Source organism: Mchenga conophoros, linkage group LG19, assembly GCF_057382185.1.
Source record: "Mchenga conophoros isolate Kocher_MC1m ecotype Shallow Benthic linkage group LG19, M_conophoros_male_GT1.1, whole genome shotgun sequence".
NCBI classification, from domain to species: domain Eukaryota; kingdom Metazoa; phylum Chordata; class Actinopteri; order Cichliformes; family Cichlidae; genus Mchenga; species Mchenga conophoros.
Genome location: NC_140544.1, coordinates 17,153,283 through 17,165,551, shown reverse-complemented (window position 1 = coordinate 17,165,551; position 12,269 = coordinate 17,153,283). Strand labels below are relative to the sequence as shown.

At 41.7% G+C, this 12,269-nt stretch overlaps 1 protein-coding gene across 2 annotated transcripts; it reads right to left on the bottom strand.

The window, feature by feature from the left end:
• Positions 1–4,372: 4,372 nt before the first annotated feature.
• On the bottom strand, positions 4,373–12,131 carry fosl2 (FOS like 2, AP-1 transcription factor subunit). Of its 2 annotated transcripts, XM_085256188.1 has the most exons (5): positions 12,041–12,131; positions 11,358–11,477; positions 8,735–8,989; positions 8,454–8,561; positions 4,373–7,033 (listed from the first exon to the last, which is right to left on the bottom strand). In XM_085256188.1, exons 3-5 carry the CDS (start codon positions 8,972–8,974, stop codon positions 6,491–6,493), a joined length of 891 nt encoding a protein of 296 aa, XP_085112314.1. In that variant the 5' UTR covers positions 8,975–8,989; positions 11,358–11,477; positions 12,041–12,131; the 3' UTR covers positions 4,373–6,490. The 2 variants fall into 2 exon arrangements, with proteins under 2 accessions (XP_085112314.1, XP_085112313.1); XM_085256187.1 differs by having other exon boundaries at positions 11,358–12,063.
• Between the last annotated feature and the right edge of the window lie 138 nt (positions 12,132–12,269).

The following is a 12,269-nucleotide window of genomic DNA, read 5'->3' as shown; positions in this document are numbered from 1 at the left end:
TTTGCAAAGAAATAAATCTTGGGTTCATGTGAGATTCCCTGGCAGTTTATGGGAAGACTGTCTGTTCACCTCATTGGCTAATGAGTTGCCGCAAGGGCAATATACCCTGTTTTAACCTTTCTGACTCTAACCGTTTCCATTTTCTTGACGGCTCATCCAATTCATGGTCACGGATGGGCTGAAGCGTATCTCATCTCTAAGTAGGCAAAGAGGCTGAGTACACCCAGAACAACCAGACTCTAAGGGTAATTATACAACTTGAAGTCTCTTTGCAAGTATGAGTCACCCCCCGTGGTGAACCGTCTTTCACTCAAAGAGCCCACCTCACAATGCAAACTTTAAGCCCTAATAAGAAGAAACAGGTGATGTGCAAATTATCTTTGGTTATCATAACTAAATCCAATTTTTTTTCACATCTTGTAAAGATGTAAAGAGCCTCTGTCAATATATTCACTATTCCTTCTTCTTTGTTCAAACCATCTCAGCCTTGCCTTTCTTACTTTGTTTCAATGTGAGCTGTCCCACTGATGTAGTCAATTCTAAGTGGTACAAGCAGAAAGAGATACAGTTTATGTAGCTTACTGTTTGGGTAGGTGAGGATTCTTTCATGTCTTGAACATCCAGCTTTTTCTTGTTTTCTTCTGCTGTTGTCTACATCCAAGCAGTGCTCACCTGTGAAGAAATGATAGTTGTTTTAAAATTTTTGGTTAACGCATTAGTGCGGTTAGCTTGTTAACACGTTAGCGTTAGCACCGTGCAGCCCCACGCACGGGGCGTTCCGTGTTAACTCGCTAACGGAGATTTGCCGCGTTAATGCGGTTATGGCGTTAACGTCATTTTATCGAGATTAACGCTGACAGCACTAATTTTGTTTGTTTTTTCAGAAATAGTTTACTGCAATATTTCACTAAATGCCTGTAAACTGTAAATTAAGAAAACTAAGAATTCTTTTGTTAAATTAAGCTCTAGCTAATAAGAGAATGAAAATCCAACAGGAATATGTTGATGTAAGTCAAGTTAGGAGACATCTGGGTGGAAGGCTGTGAAAGCTACCTCAGATGATCTCAGTGCTTTATCGCCATTTCTATCTGGTGTGATCTATTTTATGGTTTGTGTTTTAGTGGTTGATGTTTATTAAACTGTATTTTATTCAAATATACCTCTTTTTTTAGACTGGTCCTTTCACATAATCCAATTATCAAGTCACTGTTTGTAATCCTGAATTCTTTGTTCAAAGACACTCATTGCACGATGCCCATGACTAGTAATATCTTAAAATATTCCAATTTAACTAAAGCTTTTAAGAGAGTATGAAGAAAGAAATACTTTGACTTCATTTCGAAAACACACCAACATTCGCTATTGCAACAGCAGTTTTCTTTGTGTACAGGCTGTGACCAGCTAACCTGCTGCTGCTGATCTGAGGTTTACTGCACAACTGAATTCAACAATATAATACATTGACCGTGTACTGATGATACTGTCTTTATACTTAACAATTTAAAGTTAGTATACCGGTAGAATTTAGTGAATGAATCTAAGCATCATCAGCTAAAATTCATATTGTCTGTTACTCTTAATATAACTCTAATGTACTCTGGTGTGGTCCCACGGGCTAAGGACTGACCACTAGGCATTTGAAATAAGCCCCTCCCCAGGCCTTGGTCCAAGGTGGGGCCACAGTATCCCTGCTCTGATTGAGGTTGCTTACTTGGGTGTGTCTGGCGCCTCACTCAGGACTGAGTTGAGTTCATTTGCGTCACAGCTGTGTGAAGGCAGGCGGGAATGGTGGACCCAAGAGCAGGATTCACAGAGGCAAACGTAACTCAAAAACACTCGGCTTTATTCCTGGATTGCAGAAAAAACAGAAAACTAGCTAAACTGAGAATACAAATAAACTAAACAGGCAGGTAAGCTGGCAGACGTAACACAGAGTGTAGAATGAGGGACGATGGAATGATGAGCAGGGGAAGATGCAGACGCTAAATACAAGAGGTGAAATGGACCAAGAAGAAATAGCTGGGAGACATGGCTGACACTGATCACACAGACGAGATGGGGAGCACGCAAAACTGAATACACTGAAATAAGACAAAGACCTTCAAAGTAAAACAGGAAATGCAACACACATGCAGAGACACAGACTCAGAGACACAGGCTTTACACAGAGACCCGACTGAACTGGAACAGAGGGAGTACAGAACCAAAACCTCACAAAACACTGAGTCATCAGACTCGGAACCATGACAATTTGCTAAAAAAAAACAGATGAAACAGGGAAAATGTCAAAAATACATTTAATTAAATTTCTTTTTAAATTTTCTATAGATATCACAATAACATCCTTACTAATAAAAAGAAGGAAAAAAGAAAAACTATTAAATTAGTACATTTATGAATGTGAAATGCTGGAATTAATCAGATTATGTTCACATGAAAGGTATAAATGTTAGAGTTTACAGTTAAATAAATATGTACATGTATCAACAAATTCTTTTAATCAGCTACCAGGCTACATTTTAGGAATATATAAAGATGATAGTGTACATTCTACCTCTGTTGTGTGAAGTAAAACTGACTTCTGGGAACAGACAACGGTGATCCCAACTGATACCTGTGTAATCCATCCTATATCACTGTCATGCAAATATGAAAAAGTCATAAATGGTAAATGGTAAATGGCCTGTATTTATATAGTGCTTTACTAGTCCCTAAGGATCCCAACGCGCTTTACATATCCAGTCATCCACCCATTCACACACACATTCACACACTGGTGATGGCAAGCTACATTGATGCCAACTGAGGTTTTTCACGTGGCATCACATATGCACAATGCCTGCACGTGTCCCTCATGCAATCTCATCTCAGTTACGCCGTTAGTAACGCCGTTACTTGTAACGCCGTTACTTGTAACGCCGTTATTCGCATCACTGAACTCCACACAGAAAGGCCCCGTCCAGGTGGTGGAATCAAACTCAGGACCTTCTTGCTGTGAGGCAATCGCCACACCACCCATTGGGCCCACAAGTTTGTCCTCCTGAAGAAAACCATCAATATGACTGAATGACGATGATGATGATGCCAATTTCATCTGTAATATTTTATGGTCCACAGATTTTAAACCCAACTTCTTCCACTTCCATGTCAACGTTTTGTTGTAATTCCCACATTTGACCACTTGGGGGCTGCAAATACTCATGTTTGGATTTAAAACACAGTTTTTCATAAAAGGACAAATATTTTAAGAGATGTTCAAAGTGCAGTGTGCCTGATATTCAAGGCAAACGAATTAAGAGGTGAATTTTAAATCATTATCATGCTATCATTATCCATGATAGCAAAGTCATTTTATATTATACCCATTTAGTGACTGTTGGCTTTAAAATATACATAAAAGATAAGATAACTCTTTATTGTCATTGCACAGTCATACATAGTACAACAGTACAATGAAATTGGCACTACGCAAAAAATAACACAACACAACAAAAGTAATAATAAATAAATAATATTGCATGTGTGCTTTATGCTAAAGCCTGCAGAATGTCAGTTTATCCTGTGCTTTGACAGATCTTAAGATGATTATGCACACTTTCACATGTTTTAAATTATTAAGTGAACACAGAATCAGCTGATGATTCTCTACACCTCATAGGCAAAATACCTGTCAGTGCATTTTGGAACATTTCTAATGCCATGTGTACTAAACCACCCTCTAAGTAGGCTGGGCTGTCATTTTGGTGAGTGAAGTTCTGGTATTTTATTGGGCTATTAGCACTAATTAGAAGATGTCTGTTTCTGTGCATTGCACCTATACAGTTTATGTATCCCAAACTAAGATGATGGCAAACTTGACCCTAGTCCAAAGCTGTCAGGGGTTTCTTTTGTACTGACTGGAAGGTTAGTTTAAGCTGAATGTGCAATAATTTCATTTGATGGATGTATTTTTCATTTGGATCTCTCAACCTTATGTTCACTCCCCAACGTGCCACTCAGTCACCAGACTTTGAGATCTTTTGCACTAGTAGATAATATGTTCTTTTAGCACAATGGGCCGCTTTCTGATGCCATACTCTGGTGAAGAGATGACACGAGAAGTTGTCTTCTTTATATATGACTCAAATATATTCTTAAAATATATTCTGTGAACAATTTTGAACATAACACCTTCACCGAAAATTTAATACCCATTTATATTTACGATGCTCTTGAATTCCTTTTGTGTTGCTTTTCACTTGACAGTTCATCCAAGTATAAATGTAAAAAAAATATTTTGGTTTAGTTCAAACAGAATAATTAATGCAGTAATATTAATTGTCTGAAATGCATTTTTTAAAAACCCAAAACAATAAAGGACAAAAACTCAAGGTGAAAATTATTATTTTTTTATTATCATCATTCTTTTAAATTAACAAACACTGCTATACATATTGCTGTTTTTTATTAATTTTGAATCATTTTAAACAGTTAAAGCATTTGGAAAAGAAGTAATAGTAAAACAGAGGACAGAGACAGTAGATGACATGTACAGTAGAAGATCTACAGTCAATGGCTTTCCTATGTGTGTCGAGGGGCTCCAGAATATTTCAACATACAGACATGGTGATGTTTTTGGTTATCATTCCACCTTCTCATGCAGGATAACAACCAGCCACAGTAAATCAACCATTACCGAGCCTTTCCAAACAAGTAGCAGCAGCTTGTATTGAATTGAAAAGTCTGTTTTCTGCAACCAGCGCAACAAAACTCTCCCAACCATATCCCTTATTCTTCTCATAGCAAAAAGGTTTGCGATGGCACCTTCCTTTTACCCCTGACGTTGATAGTCATTAGGAATGTCTGAAGTAAACGAAAAAAATAAAAGAAAAAAGTCTCAGATATCGCTGTTGTGTCCTTCTCAGTGCATTAAACCCTCAACCCTTTAAGTTACACACATAAAAATAAAGACAAAGAAGTGTCATAGGTGTCCACTCTTTCATGTCAGGCCAGCTGTTGAGAGAGTCTTCGTATCCCTTCCTTATTCTCGTAAAGTGAACCACATCTGGCCCTCGTTTTAAGCCACTACGTTTCTAACCGAGTACCTCGATGTTGTATTCATGCACCCATAAATCACCACATCTGAGTTGAATTTAAACATCATTTCTTTACTAAAAGTGACAGATTTACAAACACAGTATAAACAGGGTTGACATCATTGGCAGCTGGCGACAGTCTAGACCACAGTGGCTTTTTCAAATTTAAGCAAAATCCCTCCTTTTCAGACAAAGACGGACGAATTACAAGATTACACGCGTCATAAAAATCTTTTTTTTTTTTCCCCCCGGCTTTTCTGAAACCTGACCAGAGTTGGAAAAAGGTAAGCGCTTTGTTTAGAGGATGAACGGCACAAAGAAGCCGAGGAGGGTTTCGTTCAAACTCTTCGACCGAAAAGACGAACCTCTCTTGAAGCGACGGAGTTTAGTAAAGTACCACCTCTGCAACACTTTGGCTAGACCAATCAGCAGCCAGCAGTCCTGCAACGCTCTTCACAACTGGGTTCTACTACACATGAGAGATATCCCTGACATCAATGTAAATCACATACACTTTGTCAAAAACAGGTTGTAAAGTTCAGGTACAGAATCACTGAGGAAAAGCACACCAATACTACTGTAAAGTCAAGCCACTATGGCAAAATAGAAAGTAGAGAGTAGGAACTAGTCGTTGATTGAAAGTTGGCTCGTATCCTTTGCAACACTGAGGAGTGCTCGGGTCACCCTGCGGACGACCGCTTTGCTTTTCTACAGGCAGATTAAAGGAGAGGACAATGTCTTAACAAAACACTGTAAAATTTAATCAGCACAGGCCATAAATACAATTAAAGAGATGGAAAGAACATCAGGAATGTGCACACACTCTTTTCCTGAATCGAGTTCTGAAAGGACAAATCGAAGTGGGAAAAGAGATGAGAGGAAGTCTTTGCTCATTGTCTCTTTCTCCCCTTCCAGTAGAAAGCTGACCTCGTTTAGTGATTTATTTATTGATTCGTCTTGGCAGAGTGCAAGTGTCGGACACATGGCTTTTTGAACATTTTCAAAAATATATATATATTAAGAACGCGCTCTCTTGCTGTAATCACATCAACCAACGGCTGCCAAATGCAGGCATGTCTTTCTTCAGAATTTTCTGCCCAGTAAACGTTGACACTCTGGAGTTGAAATGGTGAAGGGATGATGCTTTTCAGAGTCGGTGCACACACTTTGACGAATAAAAAAAAATTTTTTTTACACTGAAGCAGAACGAGAAGAAACACGCAGCGTAGCCCTTGTGGGTCTCCCTCTAAAGGGGGGAAACGGCTCACATGGTCAGCTTGGTCTGGACTTTTCAGTGTGCTCTTGCGTCTTTAAAGACACCGGAGGGAGGGTGGGGACGAGGGCGCGCAGTCGATCCTTGTGTTTGCTTTCAGCCACAGTGTTTGTTTCTCAGCCGCGCCGAGACGAGCCCTCGCTCAGAGGGCCAGGAGGGTCGGTGAGTTGAGGGAGTCTGAGGACTGGTCGCCGCTGCTGCTGCTGCGCCGGTGGGCCTTGGAGCAGGATTCAGAAGAGGGCGAGGGGCTTTCGGGCTCCACCATGTTGGGGTAGGTGAATATGAGGTTTGGAGCATTTGGTGTGGCAGCCGGAGTAGATGCTGCCACCACTGGAGTGTTCAGGCTGTCTCCATCTGGGCTGTACATCCCGCCACCGATGCTGCTGCTTCCCAGACAAATGGGCTTGATGATTGAGCGCTGAAGCTTGCCCATATTTTCGTCCCTGTCCTCGGGCTCCTGCTTCACCACCACTTGATTCATCTGAGCCCGTGTGCCCATGTTGGTGCGCATGGTGAGTGGGAGCGGATTACACTGCTGCCCGGATGGCTGGTGGCGCTCGTCGATGGGCAGCTTGCACACGGGATTGTGGGCAACAAGCATGAACTCCAGCTTGTCTTTCTCCTTCTGCAGGGTCTCGATCTCTTTCTGCAGGTCTGCCTTCTCCTCCTCCAGCTTCTCGGTTTCCTGTTGAATATGAAGTAAAGTTTAGAACTACCACTTGCATTTTGCCTTAATTGGACAGTGGAAATACAGAGACAATAAATACATAGGAACTTCATCCCTGTTATCACCAAGCCACCAAAGAGTGGTAGACGATTTGTTTAAACTTAATAAAAACATGATGCAACATCTTACTAATGAACATGAGGTGATAAAAATCATCTTCAGCACTTGTGAAGTATGTAATATGAAGTTTCCAGACTGTACGTGTGGTTCTCTGAGAAGCCAAAAGAGGGCACTGTCTGTTTGCTTCAGTTTTCCCAAGCGCCACAATTTTATTAAACCCAGAAATTTGTCATGAACCATTTGGACTAACAACATGTAATCTCGAAGCCTTCTGCTTGAATTTGAGCGCCACATAATGACTGTGCCTTGTTTGTGTCTCAGAGAAATGAGATCCGCATCAAACAGTGTGTCATTAACGTGAGACACAAAAGACACAAATCCACACCATAAAGGCTTTCATCGGCTGTGAGACATGAGACATAAAGATAAGCGGACATGCTGTCTGAGAACTTTGACTCATGGGCAAAGGTATGAGGAAGTGGTACGCGAAGAGCCAAGAGAGGAGGCGCACAGCGAGACTCTTAAAGTGATAGTATCAGTTATTCAGAGAGTTCGAACACTCCAACTTAATGTCACTGAAAAGCAACACTCCTAGGTTTCTATTTTTTAAAGCAGGTGTATGAATAATGCAGTTTAATTTTTGTTTTTCCTTGAAGCATTGGCTGTGACTGTATGACTGTGTGTGTGTGTGCGCGTGCGCATGCTGTATACCCCTATGTGGAATTGTGAGACAAGCAATTTGCCCCTTTTACAAAATGTCCTGCATTCATGGAGACAGCTGCCTGCAGCAAATTCCATTCCTGGGTTCTTTTTTTTAAGGCCTGACAAGCTCAACCTCACTGTAATTTGGGTAATTAGTCCATTTAGATGCCGTTACTGTCTGCCAGGCAGCACTGTGAGACAGCCCTACCTCTGTCTACAGCTGGCCGAGACAAAAAGCTTTTCATTGCCTGTCATCTCTTCACTCAGACCTTGCACTCAGAGACGCAGCGAGAGTCAAACCAGTAATGTGAGGTTGTAAATTTAGGTGTGGACTTCAATCACTCATCAAGAATCTGGAGTCCTGCCAGGCCTCTAAACAAGTGCACCGTGTTCTCTGTGTATGCAAATATGTTTCTGTTTCCTTTTTGTTTTTCTACAAAATATTAAAGATGAAAAAGTTTACAGAAAAAACAAAACAAAACAGGAAGCACGGGGCTTTACTGGCTAATGGTTCTCACCACAAGATGCTGCAGCACTTAGATTTGTGGTATTTTTCTATGAAGACAAAAACAAGAACATTTTGATGGTGATCTCCTGGCGCAGGTCTTCTACTCACCCCTTGCAGCATCTCGGTGAGCTCCCGCCGACGGTTACGGCACTTTGCCGCTGCTAACTTATTCCTCTCACGCCTCACCCTCCTCTTCTCCTCTTCCTCTGGGGTCAGCTAAGGGCGAGAAAAGAAAGAGCATGAAAGGTAGAATGAGGTATTTGACAGACACACACACAATCAATACGAAGCGAAGAGCATAAATAGGAGCTCTGTGTGAGCAGAAAAGCAATCAAAGAGATTTTTTTTGTTTGTTTGTTTTTTTACAGTGGTTAGCTTTGGCTCGTTACCTGTTCATCCCTCTTGCGTCCTCTCCTGGTGTCCCCGATAGAGCGGATGACCCCAGGCCGAGCCAGTGGGTTGTGCGCAAGCAGACTGGGACCATTGGTCAGGTGATGGCCATATGGGTGGGAGCGGGAGTAAGGGTTGGACATAGAGGTGATGACAGTGGGCTGCACCATCCACTGCAGGTCTTGGCTTGTCGTGATTGCATTGATTGTGGGAATAAAGGCACTGTTGGAGCCGGGCATGTCAACCCTGTACTTCTGGAAAGAGAAGGGAAAAGATGGTGAAAAAGGATGCATGATGAAGATAAAAGTCTCCAGAAGAGGATAGATTTATTTCCTAATGTGCTGCTTCTGATCTATTCCAGAAGCATCTCTGCTGTGCTTAGAGTACCATCACAGAGATGCACGCACCACCACCCACCGTCATCAGAGTCACACATTTTTCCACATTTCAAGCTTATAGTGGTGATTCAGTCCACATAGGCGAAACACTGTATGTAACCCCTGGAGTGAAACAGTGACACATGCAGTGATTCATGTGGGAAAGCCCAAGGTGTCCACTGCATCTCATTTTTACTACAATGAGACATAACAGTGCACTAGAGAGCCATTTCACGTCTTCTTAAGTTCACTTTTGATTTGACGGGGCAGATGGGAAATGTAAAATTATATTTTTAATGGAATAAACTTTATTAAATTTATTTCACAGAAGATTTTTTTTTTTTTTAAAGAAACATGCAATCAGGGGGGAATAGTGGAAAAAAAACACAAAAACAAAACAAAACATGCAGTCACTGCTTTGTGAGAACATCTCAAGATATAATGTGTTCCAGAATGGTAGATTTTTGTTCAGACTGTCATACAGACAAACATTTTACATATCGTGCCTATATACATTTGTGCATCAAGGTCTTGTACAAACATTGTCAACACGAGAAGTGATGTTAGATCATTGTTTCTGGTATCAAAAAGGAGGACTGCCAGCCCGTGTGCGTAAATTACGCACGTCCCCACATCCCCGTTATTCCCGACTTTCCGTCGGATATCCCGGCAGTCTCTTGCAACTTTGTTTATCTGGTGAGTCATTGTGTATTGCATTTGTCGAGCACATGTGAAACGCGGTCAGTTCCAGTAAGGGGGGAAGCAGACAGCTGTAACAAGCCAGGCATATTATCCAGAATTATGCGAGTGGAATTTTTGGGCCAGATTAGCTTCAGAATAAGAGCACTGGAATTTACAATACATATAAACCAGGAAATGAATAACTGCCTACAAAGGACATTCAGTGGAATCATGACATTAGAGCCAAACAAGTCCGATTAAAATGATACTGGTCTTACAAAAACACGCGGGGGGAGGGGGTCGTTTACATATGTCTCCATAAACTAGCGAAGAGTTCATGTTCCAACCCTGTAATGGGAAACAGGCAGCCAGCGTGTGATTACAGGGAACCAGAGCAATGGTACACGCTGTCCAAAAGTCTTTTACCGTAATGTTGCGTGAGCCCGAGGAGGCTTTTCCACAGAATTGCACGGCAGAGGGTGTGGGGGTAAACAACATGCCTGTTCCCGGATTTATATCCTCATATTTTTGAGATACCGCGTCTTCACGGCATTACACTGTCACACCTCTACTGTATCTAAAGTCTCACTCAGACTATGTAAAAACGTACCCTTATGAGATTTTGGTGTTTTAGATGCATCTCTACAATTACTACCGTGAACACAACGAGGAAGAACGGGCTTTTGATTGCCCTGCGCTCCCAGTCAGAGCGCGTTTCCAGCTGGAGAAAACGTGCCATGTGCAGCCCGAGACCCGCCTGATCGAATTAGACTCTGATTCCATGTGGAATAATAACATGTGGTCACTTAAACGGAACTTAGATAAATTCTGCAGCAATACATATGGAATATTGAAACACCTCACAGCCCAACACGAAATGCCTGTTGCATCCACTATGAGCTTCATCTCTAGCTAGTTTATCATTACCACAGCATGAAAAGTGTAAAAAGCTCAGGTGTGCATTTGCTTTACACGCATTCGTCTCTGTGAGACAATTCGCAAAGAACCCAGAAATGTTCGTTTTACAAACGCACAGGGAATTTGGCAGAAAGAAAGGCGAAATTAACATCTGTAAATCACAGACTCGGATTTATTCCAGTGTGCCAAATTTTCCTGCAACAGGGCACAAACCACGTATGTGTCTTTTTTTTTTTTTGTAAATTGTTGGCATAAGACAATTGTACCATAAATTTACGCAAACTCGTGCATTGTCGCCAGCTGCGGTGCGCACTAATGGAGAAATGTAACATTAGACAAAATAATCAGTGTCTAAATATTATAAAAGCAAAATCATTGTAATATTATTAGACTGCACCTATGCACAGATTGACTACTGCCCCTGTTGAGTCACTGATTCGAACCGTGTCACTGGGTTCATTCGGATTTGTGTCTCCAGGCGACCCGGAAAATTCCTGTTTAAATTCAGTTAATGGCTGGAAGTAGCAACACGATGGAATAATTTTCTAAAAATCGGACTTTGCACAAGAACGAACTGACACTTTCATGTTATCCAGAATGCATTCATTAATAGATTAATCTGCAGCCAGTCCTTTCCTTCTGTTACCTGGTAGCTTGAGGTAGAGATCGGACTTCCGATCGTGCTGCTGCCGCTTGTGAAGGACTCTGGCTGGGCCGGAGAGGTGCTGCTGCCGCGGGACGAGGTGTCGTAGTTCCCGGAGTAGTCCTGGTACATGATCCAGGAAAGAGGAAGATTTCAGTGCACTGTTTGAGCTCTGAGAGCCTTTTTTTTAAATCCCCGATGCAAAAAAGGCACCAACAGGAAAAAAAAATCCTCTGATTCGAGAAGTCGTTAATTTCCAAAGCAGGAGAAAAAAACAAAAGTGCAATTTTGCTCCTGTAAACTGACCTAAAACATTTTACTGATAATACAAATCGTTTTTTTCTTGTGTATTATCCCTGCTTGTAGAGTCTATTTCTTGTTGTTTTTTTCCTGGAGCCGCAGGTAGACCTACACTACGCTGCAAAAGATCCTCTCAGGTGCGCAAACTTCAGCTTAAAGTCAGCAGCACACCTTCAGCAGTCAGATCCAGCAGCGACAATCAAACATGTAGTTAGAGTGACTCACACAGGTTAACATTCGCTTTAAAGCCTATTGCCTCTCTACTCTTCTCAATATTTTCCGTCGCCTTGCCAGCTACACTCCTCTGAGCTCTCTTTGCTGCTCACGGAACACTTCGAACTTTTTTTTTCTTTTCCTTTTTACCACACTTCCTAGAGATGACTCACTTCAATGGCACTATGAAGAACTGCAACGGCTTTTCAACACCAACGAAAGAGCCTACGTCACGCATGGGGCGTTGCGACTTCAGCAGGGAGGGGTTGTCTCTGCAAAAGGCAGTGAAAAAGAAAAGATCCGTTAGCACCATCCTGCGCTCTGCGGACAGCAGGGAGAAAACCGAAAAGCTGGGATTCGGTAAAAGTGGTCCAGAACATGTGTGGAGGGGTTTATTTTTTG

Coding starts and splice junctions, on each gene's coding strand:
- fosl2 (XM_085256187.1), bottom strand. CDS start 11,486: ATGTACCAGGACTACTCCGGGAACTACGACACCTCGTCCCGCGGCAGC. Junction 8,562..8,734: donor GACGCAAGAGGGATGAACAG/GTAACGAGCCAA, acceptor TCTCGCCCTTAG/CTGACCCCAGAGGAAGAGGA. Junction 7,034..8,453: donor TCACCGAGATGCTGCAAGGG/GTGAGTAGAAGA, acceptor CATATTCAACAG/GAAACCGAGAAGCTGGAGGA.